The sequence below is a fragment of the Talpa occidentalis genome, unplaced genomic scaffold (assembly GCF_014898055.3).
Source record: "Talpa occidentalis isolate TD23 unplaced genomic scaffold, MPIMG_talOcc4v2.1 talOcc4.14, whole genome shotgun sequence".
Taxonomy (NCBI): Eukaryota; Metazoa; Chordata; class Mammalia; order Eulipotyphla; family Talpidae; genus Talpa; species Talpa occidentalis.
In genome coordinates, this window is record NW_023601433.1 from 1,254,445 (window position 1) to 1,275,541 (window position 21,097).

Here is a 21,097-nt window from a genome sequence, read left to right on the forward strand (position 1 = left end):
CCCAAGGCCGCTCTTAGGTGGCCAGCCCCGTGCTTGGGGGCTGCCGCGCCTGGGGGCCTCCATGCACCCCATGCACAGTGGGGCAAGGGGCCCAGGAGCAAAGCCCGTCAGCCACTAATGGGGACCGGGACCTGCTGCCACCGGGCGTGGCGCGGGCTGCTCAGAGCGGGACAGGCCTGGCCAAGTCTCCGGCACCACCTGGGGAGGAGGGAGAGCCCCGGGGCCCGAGGGCCATGGCCCAGGAGCCTCCGCCAGGGGCCCTGTCCACACGCGACGCCTTTAAAGAACAGCTACCACCAGCTCCATGGGGCACGAGCCAGTCTGGCCAGCGGCAGGTGGAGCAGCTTTCCTGCAGGGGCGAGGACGTGGGGCTCACACGGGCGCACCCTTCCTCCCGCAGCCCGGGGGCCCTGCTCAGCCACGCAGGTTGGCACAGCTCTGCACGGCGTGCTTCTGGGGGCACGGACGGACGGAGCACGCGCGGGTGGCGACTCCCCACCTGTGCCCAGAGTTCTGCGGCATGTGGGGGGCTGTGGGCAGCCACGGCCCCAGGGCAGCACCCCAAGAGCTGGCCAGGCCTGGCCGCGAGGCCTCGACAGCCAGGGTGGTGGTGGGCAGGAGCCGAGGCAGGCACCCTCGTGGGGCAGCACCGCGAGCCCAGGTGGGCACAGACCAGCGCGCAGCCCCGGGGCTCCGGCTCCCAGATGCCACCACGGTCCCGAGACGAGCTTCTCTCCAGGCTCCCCCATCACCAGGCCAGGGCGCCCAACACCCCCAGGGACGCCCACTCACCAGCCCCTCCGTGTCCTCCGCGGTCCTCTGGAAGTGCGCCGCCATGGCCACGTAGTCGCGCATCTGCCTGTGACACTCCAGACACTTGACCCCGTGCCGGATGAGCCTGACGGGGTCGGGGTAGAGCGGCAGGGCCGGCAGAGGGAGGCTGGCGCTGCCCGCGGGGAGGCTCTGCTGGGGTGGGGAGGGGGCGGCGGGGGGCGCCGGGGTGGGGGAGCCGGCGGGGGCCGCCGCGAACATCTGGTCGGCGGAGATGGGCTTGACCAGCAGCTGGGAGCACTGCATGGCCAGGCCGCGGCTCTTGTGGTCGCGGGCGTGGCGCAGCAGGCTGCACTTGTTGAAGAAGAGCAGCGTCTGGGCGCAGAGCGTGCACAGCACCTCGATGTGGACGCTGCGCCGGCCGTAGTGCTGGCTGAGGCTCTTCTCCAGCGCGAAGGCGTCGCCGCACTCCATGCAGCAGTAGCCGCTGGCCGGCACGCGGATGCTGCTGTCGGCGGGCGGGCTGAGGTTGGGGGCGTAGCGGGGCACGGGGTTGGAGCTGTGCAGGACCTTGTGGAAGACCTCCACAGCCGGGGGCGCGGCCTTCTTCACCTGGTGCACCAGGGGCACGGACATCTGCGGGGGCGGCGGCTGGCCCCGCCTCTGCGCGGAGGACTTGGCCGTGACCGAGGCGGCGACACTGTGGGGCACGAGGTTCAGGTTGGCCAGGTGCACGGCCTTGGGCAGCAGGTTGGCCGGGGCCAGGGGGGACGCCTGTGGGCCCGGGGGCGGCTTCTTGCCTGCCTGGGCCCCCGGGCCGGCCCCCCGGGAGCCCTGCCCCCCAGCACCCCCGCCGGGCGAGGAGGCCACCTCGCAGGCTTTCTTGGCCCTCTCGTCGGCCCTCCTGTCGCCCTGGGGGCTCCCTGAGTGTGTGGCCGCCTCGGGAGCCGGCTCAGCCACGGGTGGGGCGGGGGGCTCGTCCCCTGGCCCCTCGCTGGGGGCCTCGGCAGCAGTGCTCCCCAGAGGAGACCCGACGGGGGACCTGCTGGGGTCATCGGGGTCCGGCAGGATCCGGGTGACGGTCCGTTTGATTTCCCCTGACGATGTCTTAATGGTTTTGATTCTGACTTTGGGAATGGCTGGCGGGGAGCTGGCGGCCACGGAGGGGGAGCCCCTGCTGCTGCTGTCGCTGCAGACGCTCCGGGGGCTGTCCGGTGGCTTGGTACTCTTCCTCGTGGCCTCCAGAGGGCTCCGGGGACTCTTTGGTGACTTAGGCGTTTTGGGGCTGCCCTTGGAGCCCTCTTTCGGGGGCCCCGAGGGGTCCTTGGTGTGGCCAGGCTGCTCCTCCTTAGTGACACCGGCCACTCTCTTGGCCTGCAGGGCCACCAAGGCCGCCACACAAGAGGACAGTCTGGAGTGAGCTGGCTTGAGCCGCTGCCTGGGGGGCACCGCCGAGCAGGAAGCAAGCTCCGGGGCCGGCCCCCGGGGCTCCCCGACACTATTGCCGGGGTGGCTGCCGAACTCCAAAGCGTCTCCGAAGAACCGACTGGCATCCAGCTCCTCGGGGGGCTCGGCCACCTTCTGCCGGGCCTGCTCGCGCTCTGGGGGGCTCCCCCGCAGCCCGGGCTCTGGCTTGGGCTCTCGCTTGCAGAAGTGATCGAACATGTGCAGCTCCGGGAACTTGGCCAGCGCTTCTAGCACGGAGCCCCCCCCGGGAGGGGGGGAGAAGTAACTGTCCGAGGGCTTGGGCTTCACCCCAAACCCATGGTCCTTGATGGCCTCCTCGGACTCGGGGCTGGAGATGGGGCTGAACTGGCTGAAGGTGTGCAGCGGCGCGGCCCTGGGCGGCTCCAGCTTGCCAGGGAAGCTGCGGGCGCGGTCCCCGTTCATGAAGGCGGAGTCCACCTTGCCGCAGCCGTGGCCGAGGCCGTGAGGCTCCGGAGGCAGATCCGGGCCCCGGAACCCATTGTGGAGGAGGCTGGGAGACACGTGGCCCTTCTCCGCCTCGAACGGCTCCTGGCGGCTGGTGTTCTTGACGATGACGCTCACGGCCGGCACGTCGCTGCCCGCGCCCGCGTGGGACAAGGACACGCCCTCGTCCACGCACATGCCTGGGGGCTTGAGCGGGCCCTCGTTCTCCTCACTGGGGGCCTGGATGGCCTCCTTGGCATCTAGACTGGTGGGGTCGGGGATGTCAAAGGCAGCCAGAAGGTCATCGAAATCTGGAGTTTTCATATCCCCCATGGCTGGGCGCTGGCAAGGGCTGAAGAGAAAGAAGGAAGAGAGTCAGAGACGCCGGCCCCGCGGAAGCCCAGGCCCACCCCGGCACAGGCAGCCTGCGTGCTGGCGCTGACACCCCCACGGCGGGGAGGCACGCGCCCAAGTTTTACCCCAACTGGTCTCCACCATGCTGGGGGCTTCGGGGCAGGGGTGGAGGGAGAAGTTCATGTGGTGAGCGTGCCCGCAGGCCCTGGGCCTCAGAACCCGGAGACTCATGCTGGCTGCACAGCAGAGAGAAGGCGCACTCGCCCCAAGACCTCAGCACCTCTGGACGCCCTCCCGGGGCACATGGCTACAAGCCACCTAGCCCTAGAGAAGAAGGAACGTGTGGCCCAGCTCCTCCTTCCTTTAGAAAACTTCAGGTTCGGGGCCTCCCTGGTGGCACAGGGGTTAGAGACAGCGCTCTCAAGCTATCGCCAGCCACTGCGATGCCCAGCCAGGGAGCTACCCACAGGGCACAGCAGACCCCTCCTGTCTCCCCGCTGCTCCCCTCAGCAGTGTGTTTCAGTGGATCTGCCTTTTCTGCTCCCCACTCTGTCTCTGGTGAGTCCCACCCGCCGCACCTCTGGTCTACACCCCAGTTCTTGTTTGCATAAATAAATCCTTAAAAAGAAAAAAGAAAAGAAAACTTCAAGTTCATGGTGGAAACTTGCAGTAATTTACTCCTAGTAATTAATCATTAACTTTCTTTTTTTTTTTTAAGATATATTTATTTGTGCCTACAAGAACTGGGACAAAGGCCAGAGGTGCGGGGGGTGAGAGGACTCGCCAGAGACAGAGCAGAGAACAGAACAGGCAGGTCCACTGAAATCCACTGCTGCGGGGAGCAGCAGAGAGTCAGGAGAGGTCTGCTGCACCATGTGGGTAGCTCCCTGGCCAGCCGGGGGTTGAACTCGTGCTCCAGAGGCTGGCAGTAGCTTGACAGCGCTGTCTCCAACTAACCCCTGCGCCACCAGGGAGGCCCGATCACTAACTTTCTGTACTGCTTCCTTGACTACAGGAATTCAATCAAATCCAAAGTGATTTGCTGCAACCAGGACAGAGGCTCACTACCTCATAAGTAAACTCGAGAGACGTGCACGTTTTCCCTAGCCAGCATCTATTTGATTCCTTAGTTTTCACCTTTAAAGCATTACTCTTTTGGCAAAAGCAGTACTCTGAAGGTTAATTTAGGGGAAGCCCTAAATTTTATTTTAACTCAATACACAAAGAAAAGAAAATGCACCTGTTTCCTCCCTGATCTGGAGAAGCAGAGCTATAGAACCAGTGTGACAGGGGAAACCCAGAAAGGGGCTTCTCAAAGGAGGCAAAGCCGGCCAGCCCGGCCCTTGCTCCGCTGACCCTGGTCCTCTCTGAGCGCAGACATCAGAGATGCAGCAGCGGCTCAGAACCAGGCCAGGGGGCTCCCTGGAGCCAGAGAGACGCCCAAAGGACAAAACCTACACAGAAGGACACGGGGCATGAATAAAACAGCACAAAAGCAAGCCACACCCACACAGAAGGACTCTGAGCGTCCACGGCCGGGGAGGGGGTAAACGACAGCAGGGCGTGCTGCGGGCCGCGAAAGCCCTCGCCCTCTCCCTCTCCCTCGCCCTCTCCCGGCGGCCACACGGCAACGCGAGAAGCTACTTTCAGCGCTGAGTTGTTTTTTTAAAAGAACACAACGTCGTCTGACTGGGGTGTGACGCGAGCCTCGCGCGCGCTGGAGACCGAAAGCAGCAGACCCGTGCAGCGTGCTGGGGTGGACTCGCGGCTTAGTCTTCCAAAACTCGAGTGTTGACAGACTGTTTTTATCATTTTGAAAGAGCACATAAAGGGAAAACCACTTCAAGCCGCGAGGGAGCGGGTGGCGTGGCAGAGGCGTATCCGTTACACCCCGCGGGGCCAGCAGGCTTGCAGCTCTGGTTTCTTGCCCACCCCCCGCACCCCAGCCAAACACATCTGCCCACTACAGAAAATGAAAAACAGCCGCCGCTGGGAAGCTGTGTCAGCACGGTGGTCAGTGACCGCACGAGCCGCGGGTCACCAGGTGAGCGGGGGGGCAGCTGCCCCCCCCCCCGAACATAAGGCGGAATTTCTGGACAGCAAACACTTGTCTCCTGGAATAGGAAGTGTCAGGGCCCACGAGAAGGGGCTACACGAGGTGGCAGAGAGCACACGGAGCCCCCCGACACCAAGGCAAGAGCGCAGACGGGTCCCTGCCAGGAGGAGACACCTGGGTTTGCTCTCTGAGTTTATCCTACTCACCCCGCCACCACTTTTTTCTTTTTTTTTCACTGTCTAAGAGGCAGAAAAAAGATTAGGGGAGCAGGGCAGAAGAGACCGGCCCTTCAGTGAGGGGGAGGGTGTGGCGAGGGAGCGGGCGCTGAGCGCAAAGATGGGCAGGGGCCACTGCTGGGGTCCCAGGGGCCTGAAGCAGAATGAGACGGTGCCAGAAGTCGTGTTCTCCCCCCACGCCCCAGAAACCCCAGGGATTGGCTGAGGACAGCCAGGGCTAAGGCAAGACAGCTCTGCTGGGGAAAAGAGAGCTAAGGAATGGTATGGCAGCAGAGACCCGTACAGCCTTGGGGGTTGAAAGGCCAAAGTCGAGGATTTTAAAAGCCAAAGATCAAGCCCTGATTTCTATTCAATCCTGATAAGCAAAATAAAAACAGCCTGAGCGTGACCAGTGAGTGAAGGACTCGCGCGTGTGTTTCTTTAAACCTTGCTCTAAAGGAAGCATCTCACAGTGTATAAGCACAAAATACAAAGTAATCAAAATGTACCGTTAGAAAAGCACAAGAAGACACTGTAAAGAAAAAGACCTTCAAGAAAAAGTTGCATTCATCAAAATCCACCACAACAAAACTAAAAGGCAAACGAGGAAACAGAGGCCCGTGTGACGGGACAGGGCCCGATCTTGCCGTGAGGATGCTCCCTCCGTGTCTGTCAGGAGCCCTTCCCAGGCATAAGGAAAGGTAATCCGCCCATTAGAGGAACAAATAAAGGTAACTAGCGCAGGCAACTACAAAGAAGAAACACGAAAGGATAATATGTTTTTAACAGTTGCAATCTCAAAAGAGAAATACAAACTAAAATAACAAAAAACCATTTTTGGCTTATCAAAGTGGCCACAGTTTTCAAAAAAGAATAATCACTGCTGTTGAAAGAGATGTGACAAGGGGCCTCCCTGATGGCCCAAGGGTTAAAGACAGTGCTAGTTCGATTCCCGGCCAGGGAGGTGGCCCACATGGCGCAGCAGACCTCTCCCGTCTCCCCGCGGCTCCCCTCAGCAGCATGTTAACAGCAGATCCACCAGTTCGGCTCCCCACTCTCTCTGGTGAGTCTCTCACCACCACCCCCCCCCCCCCCGCACCGCTGGCTTACACCCTAGCTCTTGTATGCAAAACTAAATAAATCTTTAAAAAAAGAGAGATGTGACAAAATAAGATTTCAAAGGCAGGGCCTCCCCGGTGGCGCAGCAGTTGAGCGCTGGGTTGCGAAGCTGCCCGCAGCCTCTGCAGCGCCAGTTCGATCCCCGGCTGCTCCCCGGCCACCGGAGGAGGGTCCCTCATGGCGCGCAGACCTCTCCTGCCGCCCGCTGCTCCCCTCAGCAGTGTACTTCGGTCCTTCTGCCTGCTCTGCTCCCCGCTCTGGCTCTGGTGAATTCTCTCACCCTCCCGCGCTTCTGACTGTTCCAGCCCTGGCCGAGCCCTCAGGCTGGTCTTGCACCTGCCCTGTGGGCTGCTGGGCCTCTGGGATTGGTCTTTGTGGACACGATGCAGGCCCAGGTGGGGGGCCGCTGTCTGGCTCCCCGGCCCAGCTGTGCCAGCTGCCTGCTGCAGGTTGCCGACACTGGGTTTTTATTTTGACGACACCTTTTATTTCAAGTTACTCTGCTGCTTTTCTAGCTGTATGTATAAATAAATCTTAAAAAAAAAAAAATTAAAAAAAAAAAGATTTCAAAGGCAGCATTTACTGATAGAGCCCACTGAAAGAGTGACCTAGCAATGCATACATACAGCCTCATAATTTCACCTGCAGAAATGCACCCCAGGGGGAGAGAGGTGCGCAACAAAGATAGTCATCATGGATTTACCGCCAATTATTTAGTAATTAAAAAACCGAGACACAACATAAAGTCCCACCAACAGATGAGTGGTCTAGCGACACGATTCAATACGAGGTGCGTTCTAAGTCAGCACCTGAGGCTATGATACATGCTCCTGATATAAAACGAGGAAGAGTGGAGACTTAAGTGTACATACAGCACAATTTATTGAAAAAGTTTTGAATATATAGTTTTACCCGAAAAGGATAGAGTAATACTCTAAAGTGTTAAAAAATACTTCAACAGCTGAAATTATTTTATTTTGTTTATCTGCATTTTCAAATCATCTTTTCAAGTGCTTAACTTCAAATTGTGTTGTTTATATAATTGGGCTAAATTATACTCTTAGTGTACAAAAGAAGAAATTAGGCAGGCCAAGAAATCTGAGGCGCCTCTTACAGAGGACTCTGCGCATCAGTCACACTAACTCCCGGCAGCCTTGGCATCGCTCCACGGACACAGCAGCTAGAAAAGCAGCAGAGTAACTTGAAATAAAAGGTGTCGTCAAAATAAAAACCCAGTGTCGGCAACCTGCAGCAGGCAGCTGGCACAGCTGGGCCGGGGAGCCAGACAGCGGCCCCCCACCTGGGCCTGCATCGTGTCCACAAAGACCGATCCCAGAGGCCCAGCAGCCCACAGGGCAGGTGCAAGACCAGCCTGAGGGCTCGGCCAGGGCCGGAGAGCCTGGGCTGCACGCAGAAGGCCAGCTCGAAGCTGCCCGTGGCCTCAGTCTGGTTTCCCTGCCAGGGGAGCAGGGCAGCCAGGCCACCACACGCAGGATGGCAGGGGTAAACTTCTATTTGCAGAAGGTCTGAGAACCAGAAAAAGGGGCTATAAATGCCCATCTTTTACTCCAGTCGCCCAGATGCTTGGCCAAACACTTAAACACACACCAGCCGGGCGAGGGCAGGGACACCACGATCGGAAGGGCCCTCACGCCTGGTCAGCAGGGTAACAGCTCCCTGGCCATGGCGGACGAGCCGGCGAAGAGCCCCCACATCCCACCAGACAGCCATTAAAGACTGAATTCCACAAAACTCGGGAGAATGTACAGGTGGGCGCCTGTGCTTGTCACTGACGGGAGCCCCGATGTCGGAGTTTACAACCACCGGCTGGTCCTGGACTGGACCTGAGGGCTCCGAACAGAGCCGGGAAGGCAGCCCCTACCCACAGGGGGCGCCACTTCACACCCACATGCAAAAAAACCACTACTGGAGGAGAACCCGAGCTGCAAAGGAGGCCTCGCATGCCACTGCCCGGGGAGTCAGTGACCCGCAGAGGCCCTGGCTGGGGAGAAGCCTCCACCTCCCCCAGCCCCACGCGGTGGACACTCGTGCTCCCGTCAACACGGCACGTGGCCTCAAAGCCACCCCAAACCAGCACGTGAGAGCAGAGCCAAGCTCGCGGGAGGAGCAGGGGGAACCGGGGGAGGGGCAGGAGCAGCTGCGGGCTGCGCGCGCGGGGCCTGCGCCACCTGCCCAGCAGGGGCGTGGGCGTCACCCTGGGGCTCCCCGTCGCGGCCCTTGGGGGCAGCGGTCAATGAACAGCCCCGCGTCGCCTGCCCAAGACCGCAGCGCCCACAGCCAGGGGAGCCGTGCGGCCGGACCCCACCCTGAGAGGACCTCAGAGAACAGGGGCTCCTCAAAACCCCAACAGAACTGCCAACCGCCCTGCAGCTCCACTCAGGGCACCCCAGGCAGTGAAGCGGGGACGCGGACGGCCGACAGCGAGCCCCGAGCAGCGTGCGCCCCCAAGGCGGAGCACCCCAAGCGCCCACCAGGGAGAGCGAATGGACGAGCACGCCGGGCCGCCCGAAGCAGGGACGGCGGTCTGACCCCGCGCCCCGCGGGACCCCGAGGCGGAGCCACGCAGGGTGGGCGGCTGGGGCTGGGGCTGGGGCTGTCCTTTCCCGGGACGGGGAAGCAGCCTGGGAAGGCAGAGGCCCCGAGGGGGGCGGCGGGGTGGCCGTCGACTGTGAACGTGCTGCCGGCAGCGAGCCACGCGGGCTTAAAAATGGCTGAAATGGACAATTTTGTTATGGTGTTTTTTTAAGTTCAATCTCATCTAATTTTTTTTTTTAAAGAGGCATGTATTTTTATTTATTTATTTGTTTGTTTGTTGACACAAGCACTGGGCACAGTCAGAAGCGCGGGAGGGTGAGAGAATTCACCAGAGCCAGAGCGGGGAGCAGAGCAGGCAGAAGGACCGAGGTACACTGCTGAGGGGAGCAGCGGGCGGCAGGAGAGGTCTGCGCGCCATGTGGGACCCCCCCCCGCCCGCTCCGGTGGCCGGGGAGCAGCCGGGGATCGAACCGGCGCCGCAGAGGCCGCGGGCAGCTTCGCAGCCCAGCGCTCAACTGCTGCGCCACCGGGGAGGCCCCTGTTATGGATCTTCTAACACAAGTTACCATCGAGAACATTAAGAAGTTCATGGTGCCCCAACTCTCAGCTCTTCGGGACCAGCGGGACCCCCAGACATCCTACCTCAGGGAGGGTCTCAGCACAAGGGCGGGGGGCGAGCCGCTGTGGGCGGAGGGCTGTGCGGGAGGCGGCGGCTGCCCAGGCCCATGGTCTAGTCTCCAAACACCACCTGGGGGAGAGAGAGCGGACAAGGTCACCGGGTCTGCGCGAGTTAGGACGATGATGGCAGCAGCCGGGGTGGGCCAGCCCGAGAACAATCCCCGGGTGAGTCAAAGCAGGGCCCCTGCCCCTCCCCCGCCGAGGCTGCGCTCACACCCCAGGTCTGCTGCGTCAGAGCGCCCCGCAGCCTCCCGCACCTGCACCCCGGCCTGGGCTCCCCCGCGCCTGGGGCTGTGATGGGGTGACGCGCCTACCACCCTGCCTTAGGTGCCCACACGCGGCTACCAGGCCTCACCGGGGGCGCCCAGAGCACCCTGGAGTGCTGAGCCCACGAGGGCAGGCAGCGTGGAGGCCCGGACGGAGACGAGGCGTGGAAGGGCGTCGACCCCTGCCCACTGCTCACCCACCCTGTGCCAGGAGGCCCGGGCAGGGGCAGGGGCCAGGGGCCGAGGGTGGGCAAGCAGGGGAGAGTCACGGGTGGGGAGAGGCAGGGAAGGGCAGGCCCCGGGGCGGGGCGGGGCAGGAGAGGAGAGGAGAGGGGGGGCGGGGGAGGTGGCAGGACCCATGTTTGGAGCGCGGGGGTCCTGAGCTCCAGCAGGACACCAGCGCCACCCCAGGCGCTCTGGAATTGCTGAAGGCCTGGCCCGGGCTCCCCAGCGCCCGCGCTCAGGGGCGTGCCTGGGTGTGGGCCCCGCGCCTCTCGCTCACCCTCGCCCGCCCCTCGGACCTCACTCTGTCCCACCTCTGAGGAGCAGCATCTGGCCTGGGCGCTCGGCAGAGAAGCCCGTGCGCGGGCATGCAGGGAAGGGGAGGGAGGGGCCCCCCAGCTCGGCCCCCAGGAGGAAGGGGAACTGCTTCCGGCAGCCCTTCCTCGCCTCCACGCCTCCAGCGCGGCGCAACGGGCAGACCGCACCGTCCCCAAGGACCACGCCGCGGGGCCCCGGGCTGGGGCTTCCATCGGGCCCAGGTGTCAGGGCCACGCCAGTGCCAGTTCCGCGGGCCTCGGGGACAGAGCGAGCAGCAGCGTCCCTGCCCAGGCCGCCGCCCAGGCCCTGCCTCCGGCGCCCACTCCTCACACTCCCCGAGCGGGATGGGGAGCCGGGTCAGGTCCCACGCCGGGTCGGAGGCCCCAACACAAGTCAGGGGCAGCCACAGGCGCTTTCAGACGAGCCCGGGAGCCCTGGCGGAGACCCTGCTCGAGCCGCCGCGAGACCAGGGCTGTCAGGGCCCGGAGCCCAGACGCCTGGAAACATGAGGCTCTGACGTCGGCCCTACCCCGCTGGACCCTCCCAGCGCCGCAGCCCCCCCTTCCGGCTCTGCTCCCGCCTCGAGCTCTGCATTTAGGAGAAAGTCGGCCTCCCCGCCGGACCCCTCGCCCCAGGCCTCGCCCGTTCTCCCGCCTGGCACTCCCCAGCCCTCTGCCCCTGCTCCGCGGCCACCAGCTAGAGAGTGAGCCATGGAGGGGGGTCTCCGCTTATTTTGTCCCCTGTACCAAGAGTGCCCAGAACAGTGGTTGGCACATCACAGGCTCCCAAATATTTTTCTAGGAATTAACGGCTACACCGGCACCGCCAGCCTCAATACCCAACTGTACCAAGAAGTCATAAGAAGCTGATTATACCAGAATCGCTTCTCCGCTGATCTAATCTTGGCAAAGCCTTTTTAAAAACACGCTAGAAGTTTAATGAAACAGAAACCTTTTAGAAATAAGTATTTCCAGTCAACTCGTCCAATCCAAATGGGTTTGTGAGTCGGACGGTTTGTACCGAGCCACAGATAAAACTGGGGGGACAAAAAAATAAAATAAACTGCGGGGACAGACGAAGCTGAAAGGTGCATGATGCGGCTTCTGGACGCTGACCCGGCGGGCGCAGAGGAGGGCAGGCCCCCCACAAGCCTCAGGGGCTCCTTCCTCCCCTTTCTCCTACCTGGACCCGCTTCCAAGGCTCACTTGAAGCCACTGACACCCCTTCTGCTCCCCCATGCGTGCCCTTCCTGAGGTGCCGCCACCTCTCCCCACATGGTCACCTGAGACCCATCTCCCAACACCACCTCGCCACACCACTCACCGCTGAGTGCCGGGCGCCTCCAGCTGCTACCTCGTGCCCACCCCCGCCACGGTAGGGAGAGGCCGTGGGCTCCAGGCCAGGCAATCTGCACATTTTCTGTCCCGATACAGCCGCCCCTTTCCCTGCTTCCAAGCACCAGCACTGCGGGGAGGGGAGACCAGAGCAGCCTGAGCCATGTGCCCAGGGCCCGCCCCTGCTGAGAGCCTCCCGCCCTCCTCCCCACCTCGTCCACCCTCCTGCCCTGGGGCCTCTGACCACCCTGTCCCTCCCCAGCCCACACGCACAAGCCCACCGGCCTGCAGTAGTAGCTGGGCACGCCTGCTGTGTACAAGGCCTGAACTGGCCACTATGGGCACCACCAGACCCAAACAGACCAGGCCCTGCCCCACGGAGCTCAACGGTCCCGCCAGGGGATGCCAGACCCAAGCCCGCGGGCTCACACCGCCCTTCTGCAGGGCCTGAGCTGAAGCAGAGCGCAGGCGCGCGCATCCCCCTTCCAAAGCCAGAGCTCCTGCTGCGCGTGGGGAAGAAGGGTCGCAGGTCCTTCTGCACAACGAAGGTGCAGACGCAGGAAGGTGCATTCGAGAAGCCCAAGCCAGAGCAGGGGGTTGCCGGAGATAGGGGCCGACTCCTCGCAGGTGGAAGGGCTGGGCAGAGGCTCGGCTGACTCTCCCTTGGAGGGGACTTGCCTCTCCAGACACTTCGGCCCTGTCATGAGGGACTTGTTTTCCTCTTGAATGTTCCAACACTTTCTAAACTGACTGGTTATTATATTTTAAAGATTTTATTTATTCATACAAGAACTGGGGTACAGGTCAGAGGCGCGGGAGGGTGAGAGGATTCACCAGAGACAGAGCGGGGAGCAGAGCAGGCAGACGGACCGAAAACACTGCTGAGGGGAGCAGCGGGCGAGGCAGGAGAGTCTGCGCGCCACCTGGGACCCTCACTGGCCGGCCGGGAATCGAACCCTGGCTGCAGAGGCTGGGACAGCTTCACAGCGCGGCGCTCAACCCGCTGCGCCCCGGGGAGGCCCCCTATTATATTTTAAGTGAAGCAAAGAACAATCTTCCCAACCACTTAAGACACAGCTCAAATGCCACCTCAGCCACGAAGACCCCCCGCCCAGTCCTGACCCGCGACACCCCTGGCTGCAGCCAGCAGGACCACAGGGCAGCCCCGGGCAGCGAGGAGGGGCGGCGCCCTCTCACCCGCCGTGCAGGAGAGGACCCTTCGGACACCTTCCCCCAAGTGCCTGCGGGTCCCAGCCTTCCGCTTGGCCTGATGAATGCCCGGTAATTAAAGCTACTCTTGGTGATGAACAGGAGTCGGCCTCTCTGGGGGAGAACAGTGTAGAAGGGGCCTCTACGTGCAAGTGCGGAAGCCTCAGACTCGAGGACGGGCGTGGCAGCGGTGGACCGAGGCCACGGGTGCCCACTGGAGACAGGCGGCCACTTCCCAGGGAAGCTGCGGGAGCCTCCAGGCGGGGCGCGGGAGACAGCAGAGCCGTGAAAGATGAGACCCCTCCCTCCTCCCACACGGCCATTCAATCCAGGTCGGGTACCAGAGAATGCTCCCCAGAGGTAACCCCAGCCACCTCGGAGGGGTGACCTGCGTGAAGGAGCCGCCACCCCAGAAAGGCCCCAAGACACTTCTGGTCTGGAAGCAACTGCTCCCTAATTGCTTTCACGGGGCCTGTTCAGGGCCAGGCTCAGCTCTCTGATCCCTTCTGGCCCCTCGGAGCACCCACCCGGGTGGGGCACAGGGGCGGCCTCTCCCCAGCAACCGTGGGGGGCTCATCAAAGAATGCCCGGCTGACAGACGGTCAGACATGCGGGGAGTGTTGCGGTGACGGCCAGGCAGGCTGACCGGCCCTGGTGACAGCCAGCAGGCCGCCGAGGTGTGAGGGGGAAGCCGTGCCTCCTGCCGCAGCCAGTTGCTTCTGGTCTGGAGTCCAACAGGCTGAAGCAGAGCGGCCCCTGCCCACAAGGACCAGGGCCCCGGCTGGACCAGGCCCCAGCAGCACCTCCCGCACGGCCCGCTGCCCACCCTGGGCTCCCTCCTCCTCTGGAAAGGCCGGAGGCTGCAGCCACTGGGGTAGGCCCTGGCGGCCCCTGCAGACTCAGTTACCTGGGGCACCTTGCGGAGCCTCTCTGTTCACCTCTGCCCAGGGCCGTCTGAAGGAAAAGCGCCAACTTCAGAAACGGAATTGGCAGAAAAGAGCAGAAAGCTGGGAGCTGCAGCAAACTGGGGGTGGAGGTGGCGCCCAAGCCCATCCGCCGGGTCAGCGCGGCCCCTGCTGCCAGGGCAGATCACGCCCGTGCCCAGGTGAACATGGGGAAGGAGTAGGCCCCCGGCCCCCAGGAAGGGGACAGTCCCAGGGAGGCAGAGGGGGCACACAGGGGCGCTGTGCCAGGCCACGCCCGAGGAGCGCACCATGAAGTACCGCCATGAAGCCAGAGGCCAGACACATGCCGCCATCGGCTCCCTGGGTGCAGCCCAGGCTCCAGACCAGGGCCCAGCCCAGCCGGGAGTCCAGTCGCCTTGACCTGTGGCAGGGCCCCAAGAGCAGCTGGGGGGCCGCCGGCTCCCACACCAGCCTGTGCCCAGAGTGACAGGGCTGCTCCGGGCAGTGTGAGGTCTCGCATTAGGCTGCGGATGCTTATCTCCAAAATGAAACTAGATTTACCTGTTATCTGTGTGCTTTTGCAGAGCAGATACATGAACTACAGGATACTCTAAAGACAGGGGAAGATACGGCAAAAGAAGCCCCCGCACCCCCCCTCCAGGCAAAGGGGAGGAAATCCTGGGGAAGCGCGGAGGGCCGTCTGCCCCAAGGGGGAGCCTGGCTTCTCGGAGCCTGTGTGGGTTTACTTTTAAGACAGACCCCTAATGTCACCTCTAAACTACCCAAACATTTCTTGGGGGGGGGGGCTCCAGCAAGTCTGCCCCACGCACACCCCAGCACAAGGCAGCCAGGGGCTCGTCCGTTCAGCGGACCCACCTGGGCGGCAGGAGGGGCCCGCAGGCCTCATTAGACACGACCCCTTAGGAACCCAAAACAGAGACAGTCCAGGACTTACCCAAAGTCTCAGAGTCCACAGCGGGGAGCCCACCACGCTGCTGGGGCCACGACTCTGTTCACCTCAACGCAAAGAGTGAGCACTCGCTTTGCGAGGAATCCCACTGGGGATCGGCTGTGTCACACACGTACCCGCACTCTCACACGTGTCCCTCTGTCAACAAGCAGCATGTGGTCGGCTGAAGGGGTGCGGAGTCCCCGAGGACACTCCTGCGAGGCAGCCAGCTAGTGGCTGGCCCGGCTGCCCGCCCAGAGCTGCAGGGGGAGGCTGACCAGCCCCAAGAGCGAGCTGAGCAGCCCCTGGGGCCAGGCCGTGGCTCGTGGGCTCAGCACCCAACTCTCTCGGCTCCCCCCAGCTCCCCCGTGTCCAGGAAAGCAGAGGAAACAAACTCACAGCACAGAGCTGGCGATACAGGTCTAGTCAAGACGTCACTTTAGGTTGTGGGACTCACGAGTTCTGTTTCCTCAGTGTCCTTGTCTGTGTTTCCTGAATGTTCTATATGAACATGCTTGTATAATTCTTGTTAGTTTTCAAAAGAAAATAGTGAGCCCACAGTTCATCCAGGCTAACCTAGGCGAGCATCACTCCTTCAAACACTTGAGCGAGTCCACCTCTCCCCAGGGCTGTACGAGCAGAGTGCAGACGGGACTTGGGCCTCCCCAAGACCCCAGCAGCTCCAGGTCCCGCAGAGCAGCAGGCAGGGTGGACATCGTCTCTCTCCTGTCTGCGGAGGGCAGGAAGGACAAGATCCTCAACCCTCTCTCCTTCAAGTGCAACCACGGCTCCCCAGCCCTCTGCTCCCAGAACAATGCCCAGTGATCCACTCACACCACCCCTTAGCCACAGAGTGACCCACACCGACCTCTGCCATCTGCAAACCTCTCCAGCAGCCCAGCTCCGGGAACACCCCTTTGCAATATCCTGTTTCTGAAAATTATTTCTCTTCTTAGGTTTCACCAATACGGAATCCCACCCAAAGAACAACTCATTCTATCAATGAGTAGTCACTGCTGACCTCACTGCACAGTTTGAGGAAACACTATTAAAAGTAAGGAGGGAAGGAGGAGGCTTTTCTGTCACAAAGCCTCAGAAAAACAAACAGGAATTGGGGCCTCCCTCGTGGCGCTCCCCACTCTGTCTCTGGTGAGTCCTCTCATCCCCATACCTCTGGCCTGTACCCCAGCTCTTGTATGCATAAATAAATCTTAAAAAAAACAACAAGGTGGCGCAGGAGCGCCGAAGCTGCCCGCGGCTGCAGCGCCGGTTCGATCCCACCAGAGGAGGATACATGGCGCGCAGACAGCAGTGTACTTCAATTCACCCTCCCGCGCTCTGACTGTATGCTGGGCCGGGGCCTCCCTCATGGCGCAAGGGGTTACACACCACACTATGAAGCTGGGCCGGCCAGGGGGCTGCCCACAGGGCGCAGCAGACCTCTCCTGTCTCCCCGCTGCTCCCCTCAGCAGTGGATTTCAGTCCATCGGCCTGTTCTGTCCCCTGCTCTGTCTCCGGTGAATCCTCTCACCCTCCCCGCACCTCTGGCCTGTGCCCCAGCTCTTGTACGCATAAATAAATAAATCTTAAAAAAAAAACCAAACAAACAGGAATTGAGGAGCAAGTCGCTGGTCGGTCCCAGTTCTAAGCAGGGAGGGGACGAAGACAGGGCTGGAAGGGGTGGGGGAGAAGGTAGTTCCGTCATCCTGCACTTTCACCTCCCATGGGGAGTAGTTACGATCCCGAGGTCAGGCACAGCCCCTCCCCAGTCTGCTTAGTGCCTGTGGCTACCTGAACCCAACCAGCCCTGAGCACACTGCAGAAGAACTGAATCTGGGGTCTGGGACACAGAGCCAGATCCTGAAGCCTGGCGGTGCTGCAGGACGACATCTGTCTCCACTCGACCCGCCGCGCCGCACCCACCAGGAGAGGTATTTGTCCTGTCTGATTCCGGGAGGTGGGGTAAAAGCGTGAACCCGGGCCCCTGAAATGGTGCTGGGAAGCAATGCTGAACATAATATTGAAAAAAGAGAAATGACAACGACAGTTCCCTGTGGCTTACAGGCTAAGATCTCAGCTTCTTGACCTGCCTTCCAGAGCTCCAGCTCGGCTTGCCAGCCTCCACCCCACGGGCCGCGCCTCTCGGGACCCCAAGCCTTCCCGCAGGCTCCGCTAGAGCATCCCCTGCCCAGGCCCGGCGCCTGGACAACTCCTGTGCTTTCTCCAAAGCCCAGTGCAAAAGTCACCTCCTTGGGCCTCCCCGGGGCGCAGCGGTCGAGCGCTGGGCTGCGAAGCTGCCCGCAGCCTCTGCGGCGCCGGTTCGATCCCGGCCGCCGGCGAGGGTCCCACAAAAAAAAAAAAAAAAGGGAACCAAGTCACCCCCTTGAGGATTTAGCTCTTACTTCTCGAGCTGCGCCTAAGTACACGCAGCGCCGGCTCCTGGACACCCGCCCCCGACACACGGCGCCGCCCGCGGCCGCGACGGCTTCGTGCCCAGTCCCGGCGCCGCCTCACGAGGGGACCAGGGCGAGCGACGCGCCTCCGGGCCGGGGCATCGGGCTGCCCGGCGGACACGGGCGCGGGAAAGAGTCTCACAAAATTCGAGAATCAAATCTTGTACTTCACCTCACGCGAAATGACCGCCCGTGGCGGGGGAGCAGCGAGGGCGCGGGGAGCTGGGACCCGAACCCGGCGGCAGGTGCTTTCCAGTCTCCATGACGGGGACAGGTGAGGCTGCTCCCAACAGGAAACTGAGGCGCAAGGGAGGCAGGTAAGCGCTGGGCGGTGGGGGCGGGCTCGGGGGCGCGGGCCTGCAGACGAGGCGGCGCGGGGAGTCACCTGCCCGCTGGGCTCCCGCGCGGCCAAGGGGCGCGGCTTCTCTGGGGCGCCTCGGGGATGCCCGCCCCGGCCCCAAGGCCGCCGCCCGCCCGCCCGCCCGCCCGCCCGCCCTGGTTAGGCCCCTCGGAGCGGCGGGGCCCTGCCCGCTCATCCCAAAGTCCATCCCCGAGGCCAGAGCCTCTCCAAACGCCAATGTCGCGGCTCCTCGCGGCAGGCCGCCTCCCGGTCCCGACGGGCCGCGGGGCGCAGTCCAGACGGCCGGGAGGCCTTGGGGACCCGCGCGGCACCCCCGCGCCCCGCCCGCTCCCCCCGGGGGGCCGCCCACTTCCTCGGGCCCCGCTGGTCTGGCCCGGGCCGGCCTCGGCTCTCGGGGGCGCGGGTCCCCCGGCCCTCCCGGCGCTCGGCAGCTGGAAGCGACGCGCCCCCCACTGCCCTCAGCGCCGGTTCAGGAGACGCCGGCCCGGCCCGGGCCCCTCCCGCTCCCGTCCGCGGGGCGCGCGGCCCGGGGAGCTCGGGGACCCCGGCCGGCCCCGGCTGCCCGCGTTCGCCGCCGAACGGGCTCTCGGGCGCGCGTGCCCGTCGGGGGCGCCGCCTTCCCGCCCCCGGCCCCGGCCCCCGGAGAACTTCGGCCGGGACGCGCGCCGCCCGCGGCGGGAGAAGCGGACGCGGCCCGCGGGGGGACCTGCGCGCCCCCGCCCCCCCCCCCCGGCCCGGCCCGGCCCCCGCCCCGAGCCCCCGCCCCGAGCCCCGGCCCGCCCGGCCCGGCCCGAGCCGCGGAGCAGAGGCGGCTCCGCCCGGCGCCCGGCGCCCAGCCCGCGCCCGCCCGTCCCGACGGCCCCGGGGCGCCCCCGGCGGGGCTGGGCCCGCGCGGCCGCCGCCCGAGAAAAAGGAAGAAAGTTGGGAGCGGGGGGCGGCCCCTCCGCCTCGGGGTTCCGGGGCGCCCGCGGCGCGGCCCGGCCCCTCCCCCACGTGCGCGCGGCGCCCGGAGGCCCCGGTCGGGCCCGGGCCGCGGCCACCCGGGGCGGCGGGGGCGGGGGCGGGGGCGGGGGCGGCGGGGAGGCCCGCGGGCCCGGCCCCGGCCCCGGCCCGACCCCGGGCGGCCCGCAGGGCCCGGGGGGCGGCGGGCGGCGCGCGGGGCGCGGGGGTCCGCCCAGGCCGGCGCCGGCCCCCGGGGCGGCGGGGCGCGCGGCACCGTTATCCGGGGCGCGGGGGCGGGCGCGGGGCGCGCGGCGGCGCCGGGCGGGGCGGGGGCGGCGGCCGCGCGGGGGCGGCGGGGCGCGGGGGCGGCGCGGCGGGGCCGGCGGCGCCGGGGGGCGGGGGGGGGGGGGCGGGGGGCGCGGGGCCGGGCCGGGGCCCGGGCGGGCGGGCGGGCGGGCGGGCGGGGCGGCCCCGCGGGGGTCCGGCCGGCCGCGGGGCGCTTACCTGGCGGCGGCGGCGGCGGGGCCTGGGCCGGGCCGCGCGCGTCCCCAGCGCCGGCGGCGGGAGCCCCAACATGGCGGCGGCGGCGGCGGGCGGGGCCGGCTCGGGGCGGGGCGGGCGGCGGCGGCGGAAGGCGGCGGGGCCTGGGCGGCCCGGGGCGGCCCCCGCGCCCTCCCGCCCCGCCCGCCCCGCCCGCCCCGCCCGTCCAGCCGCCTCGGCGCGCGAGCCCCGGGCGCCCGGGAGGAGGCGGGCGCGGGGCGCCCCGGGGCGCGGGGGTTTGGGGATCCCCGGGGCGCGGCGGGGCCGGGCCGGGGCCTGCGCGGGGCCGCGCGGCGGGTGGGGAGCCGCGGGGCGTCCCGGGCGCGTGACCCCGCGAGGCGGGAGCCGGGGCGCGGCCCACCCACCTGGACGCCGGGCGCGGGGGGGCGCGGGGGGCGGCGGGGCAGTGGCGGGGCGCGGCCTCGCAGGGGAGCGCGGGGGCGGGAGGCGAGCTCGAAGGGGCGCCGCTCCTCGGGGTGTCCGGGGCGCCCCAGGGGGGGTTTCTTTCCTCGTGGCAGCGCGCGCGCCCCGAGCCCGGCTCTGAGGTGGGAGGCGGGCGCCCCGACCCCGCCGGCGCCCCGCGCCTGCCCCGGGCCCCGCTTCTAAGCCAGTGCGAGCCCGCCCAAGCCCAAGCCCCGCACCCCTCAGCGCCCCCGGAGCCGCGGGTGCCCCAACTTTTCTCCCAGTCGTCTCCGGCCCCGGTTCCTGCTCCCAGAAGGCGCGCGTCGTGCCCTCTCGGGAGTGGGGCCCCGGCCCGGCCCCCACCCCGCTTCTGCTCCCCGGAATCCCGAGCCCTGTGGGAAAACAAGCAGAACGCCGAGTGCGATGGGATGATTAAACGAGTTGTTTTGTAATCATTAAGAATAATGATGCAGAGCATGAATAACATTGGAGAATACATGTGATCACAAAGTGCATCATTGGATGAGGAAATACCGGCTTTTAACACGTAAACGTGCATGAGTGTCCGTCATGCGTCCGTCAAAAACTTGCTTTCTGTGAGCTCTGTCTTTTCTTATTTTTACGGGACATGAATATTTCCCTTGAGATCAAGGAAAGGGGTATTTTAAAGTGTTTTTAAGGAAGGTATTTTTTAAAGCAGATATTTATTGCATTCAAAAGAAAGGTTGAGAATCGGGAGACTGGAAATGGGTCTTTGGGGTGTTATAGAGCAACCCCGATGTTAAACGGGTTCCTGGCTGTGGGTCCTCACCCGCGCGCTTTAAAGGGACTTATGAATACTCTACTACAGACACACGCAAAAGGGTTCATAAAAGGTTTATTTACAAGAGAAAAAGAAATAAGGAAAATGGACAACTCAGGGAGAAAATAGGGAAATAAAGTCTTTCATGCGTCCTACCCGATCCGACGACCTGGAAACCCAAAGTCACTCTCAGAGCTGGCCGGACGCTGGGAGCTGGCGGAGAGCCAAAAATGGGGGAACCCCAAAGCCCACGTGTCTGCCTTTTGTATCCACCTGGCTGCTTAACCCCACCCTCAGGTCCCAGCCACCTTCCCTTTGGTGGGGATGGGATGTGGAGTTCCCAGTGTCTTTGGCTTTGACCTGGGGTGGGGGTGGAGTCCACAAAGCCTGTATGGAATTTGCTTTGGGACTGCCTTTTCCCCCTAACAGGGGGACAGAGGGGCCTGGGCAAGCGGAGGGGCTAGGTGGGGAGGCTGCCCAGGCAAGGGAGCGCCACTGCCTGAGGTCCCAGGAGCACCACCCCTGTGGCCAGAGGGCTGCTGAGCCCGTCTGGAGAGAGAAGACAGGACAATGGCCCCGAAGGCCAGGCTGAACCCTTTGTAAGTCGCAGGCCAGGAAGAGCCCCTGAAGGGTGCATTTCAGACTGTTTCCCTCTTCATGAGGCTCCAGGTCTCAGCCCTTCCTTCGGGAGACTTGGACACTTGGTTTACTCAGAGCAATGAGGTAGGCCTCAG

General features: G+C 64.2%; 1 protein-coding gene across 2 annotated transcripts in view; it reads right to left on the reverse strand.

The window, feature by feature from the left end:
* The window catches only part of ZNF592 (zinc finger protein 592), a 32,829-nt gene extending 13,680 nt beyond the window's left edge, over positions 1 to 19,149 (reverse strand). The window contains exons 1-3 of one of the 2 annotated variants that reach the window (XM_037509935.2): positions 19,124 to 19,149; positions 9,625 to 9,730; positions 793 to 3,034 (exon numbers count right to left, since the gene is read on the reverse strand). In XM_037509935.2, coding sequence (XP_037365832.1) covers positions 793 to 3,015 — 2,223 coding nt within the window. In that variant the 5' untranslated portion in view covers positions 3,016 to 3,034; positions 9,625 to 9,730; positions 19,124 to 19,149. Of the gene's footprint in view, positions 1 to 792; positions 3,035 to 9,624; positions 9,731 to 15,262; positions 15,281 to 19,123 lie in introns of those variants that run through there. The other variant, XM_054694712.1, reaches the window with a different exon arrangement.
* Positions 19,150 to 21,097: the final 1,948 nt, after the last annotated feature.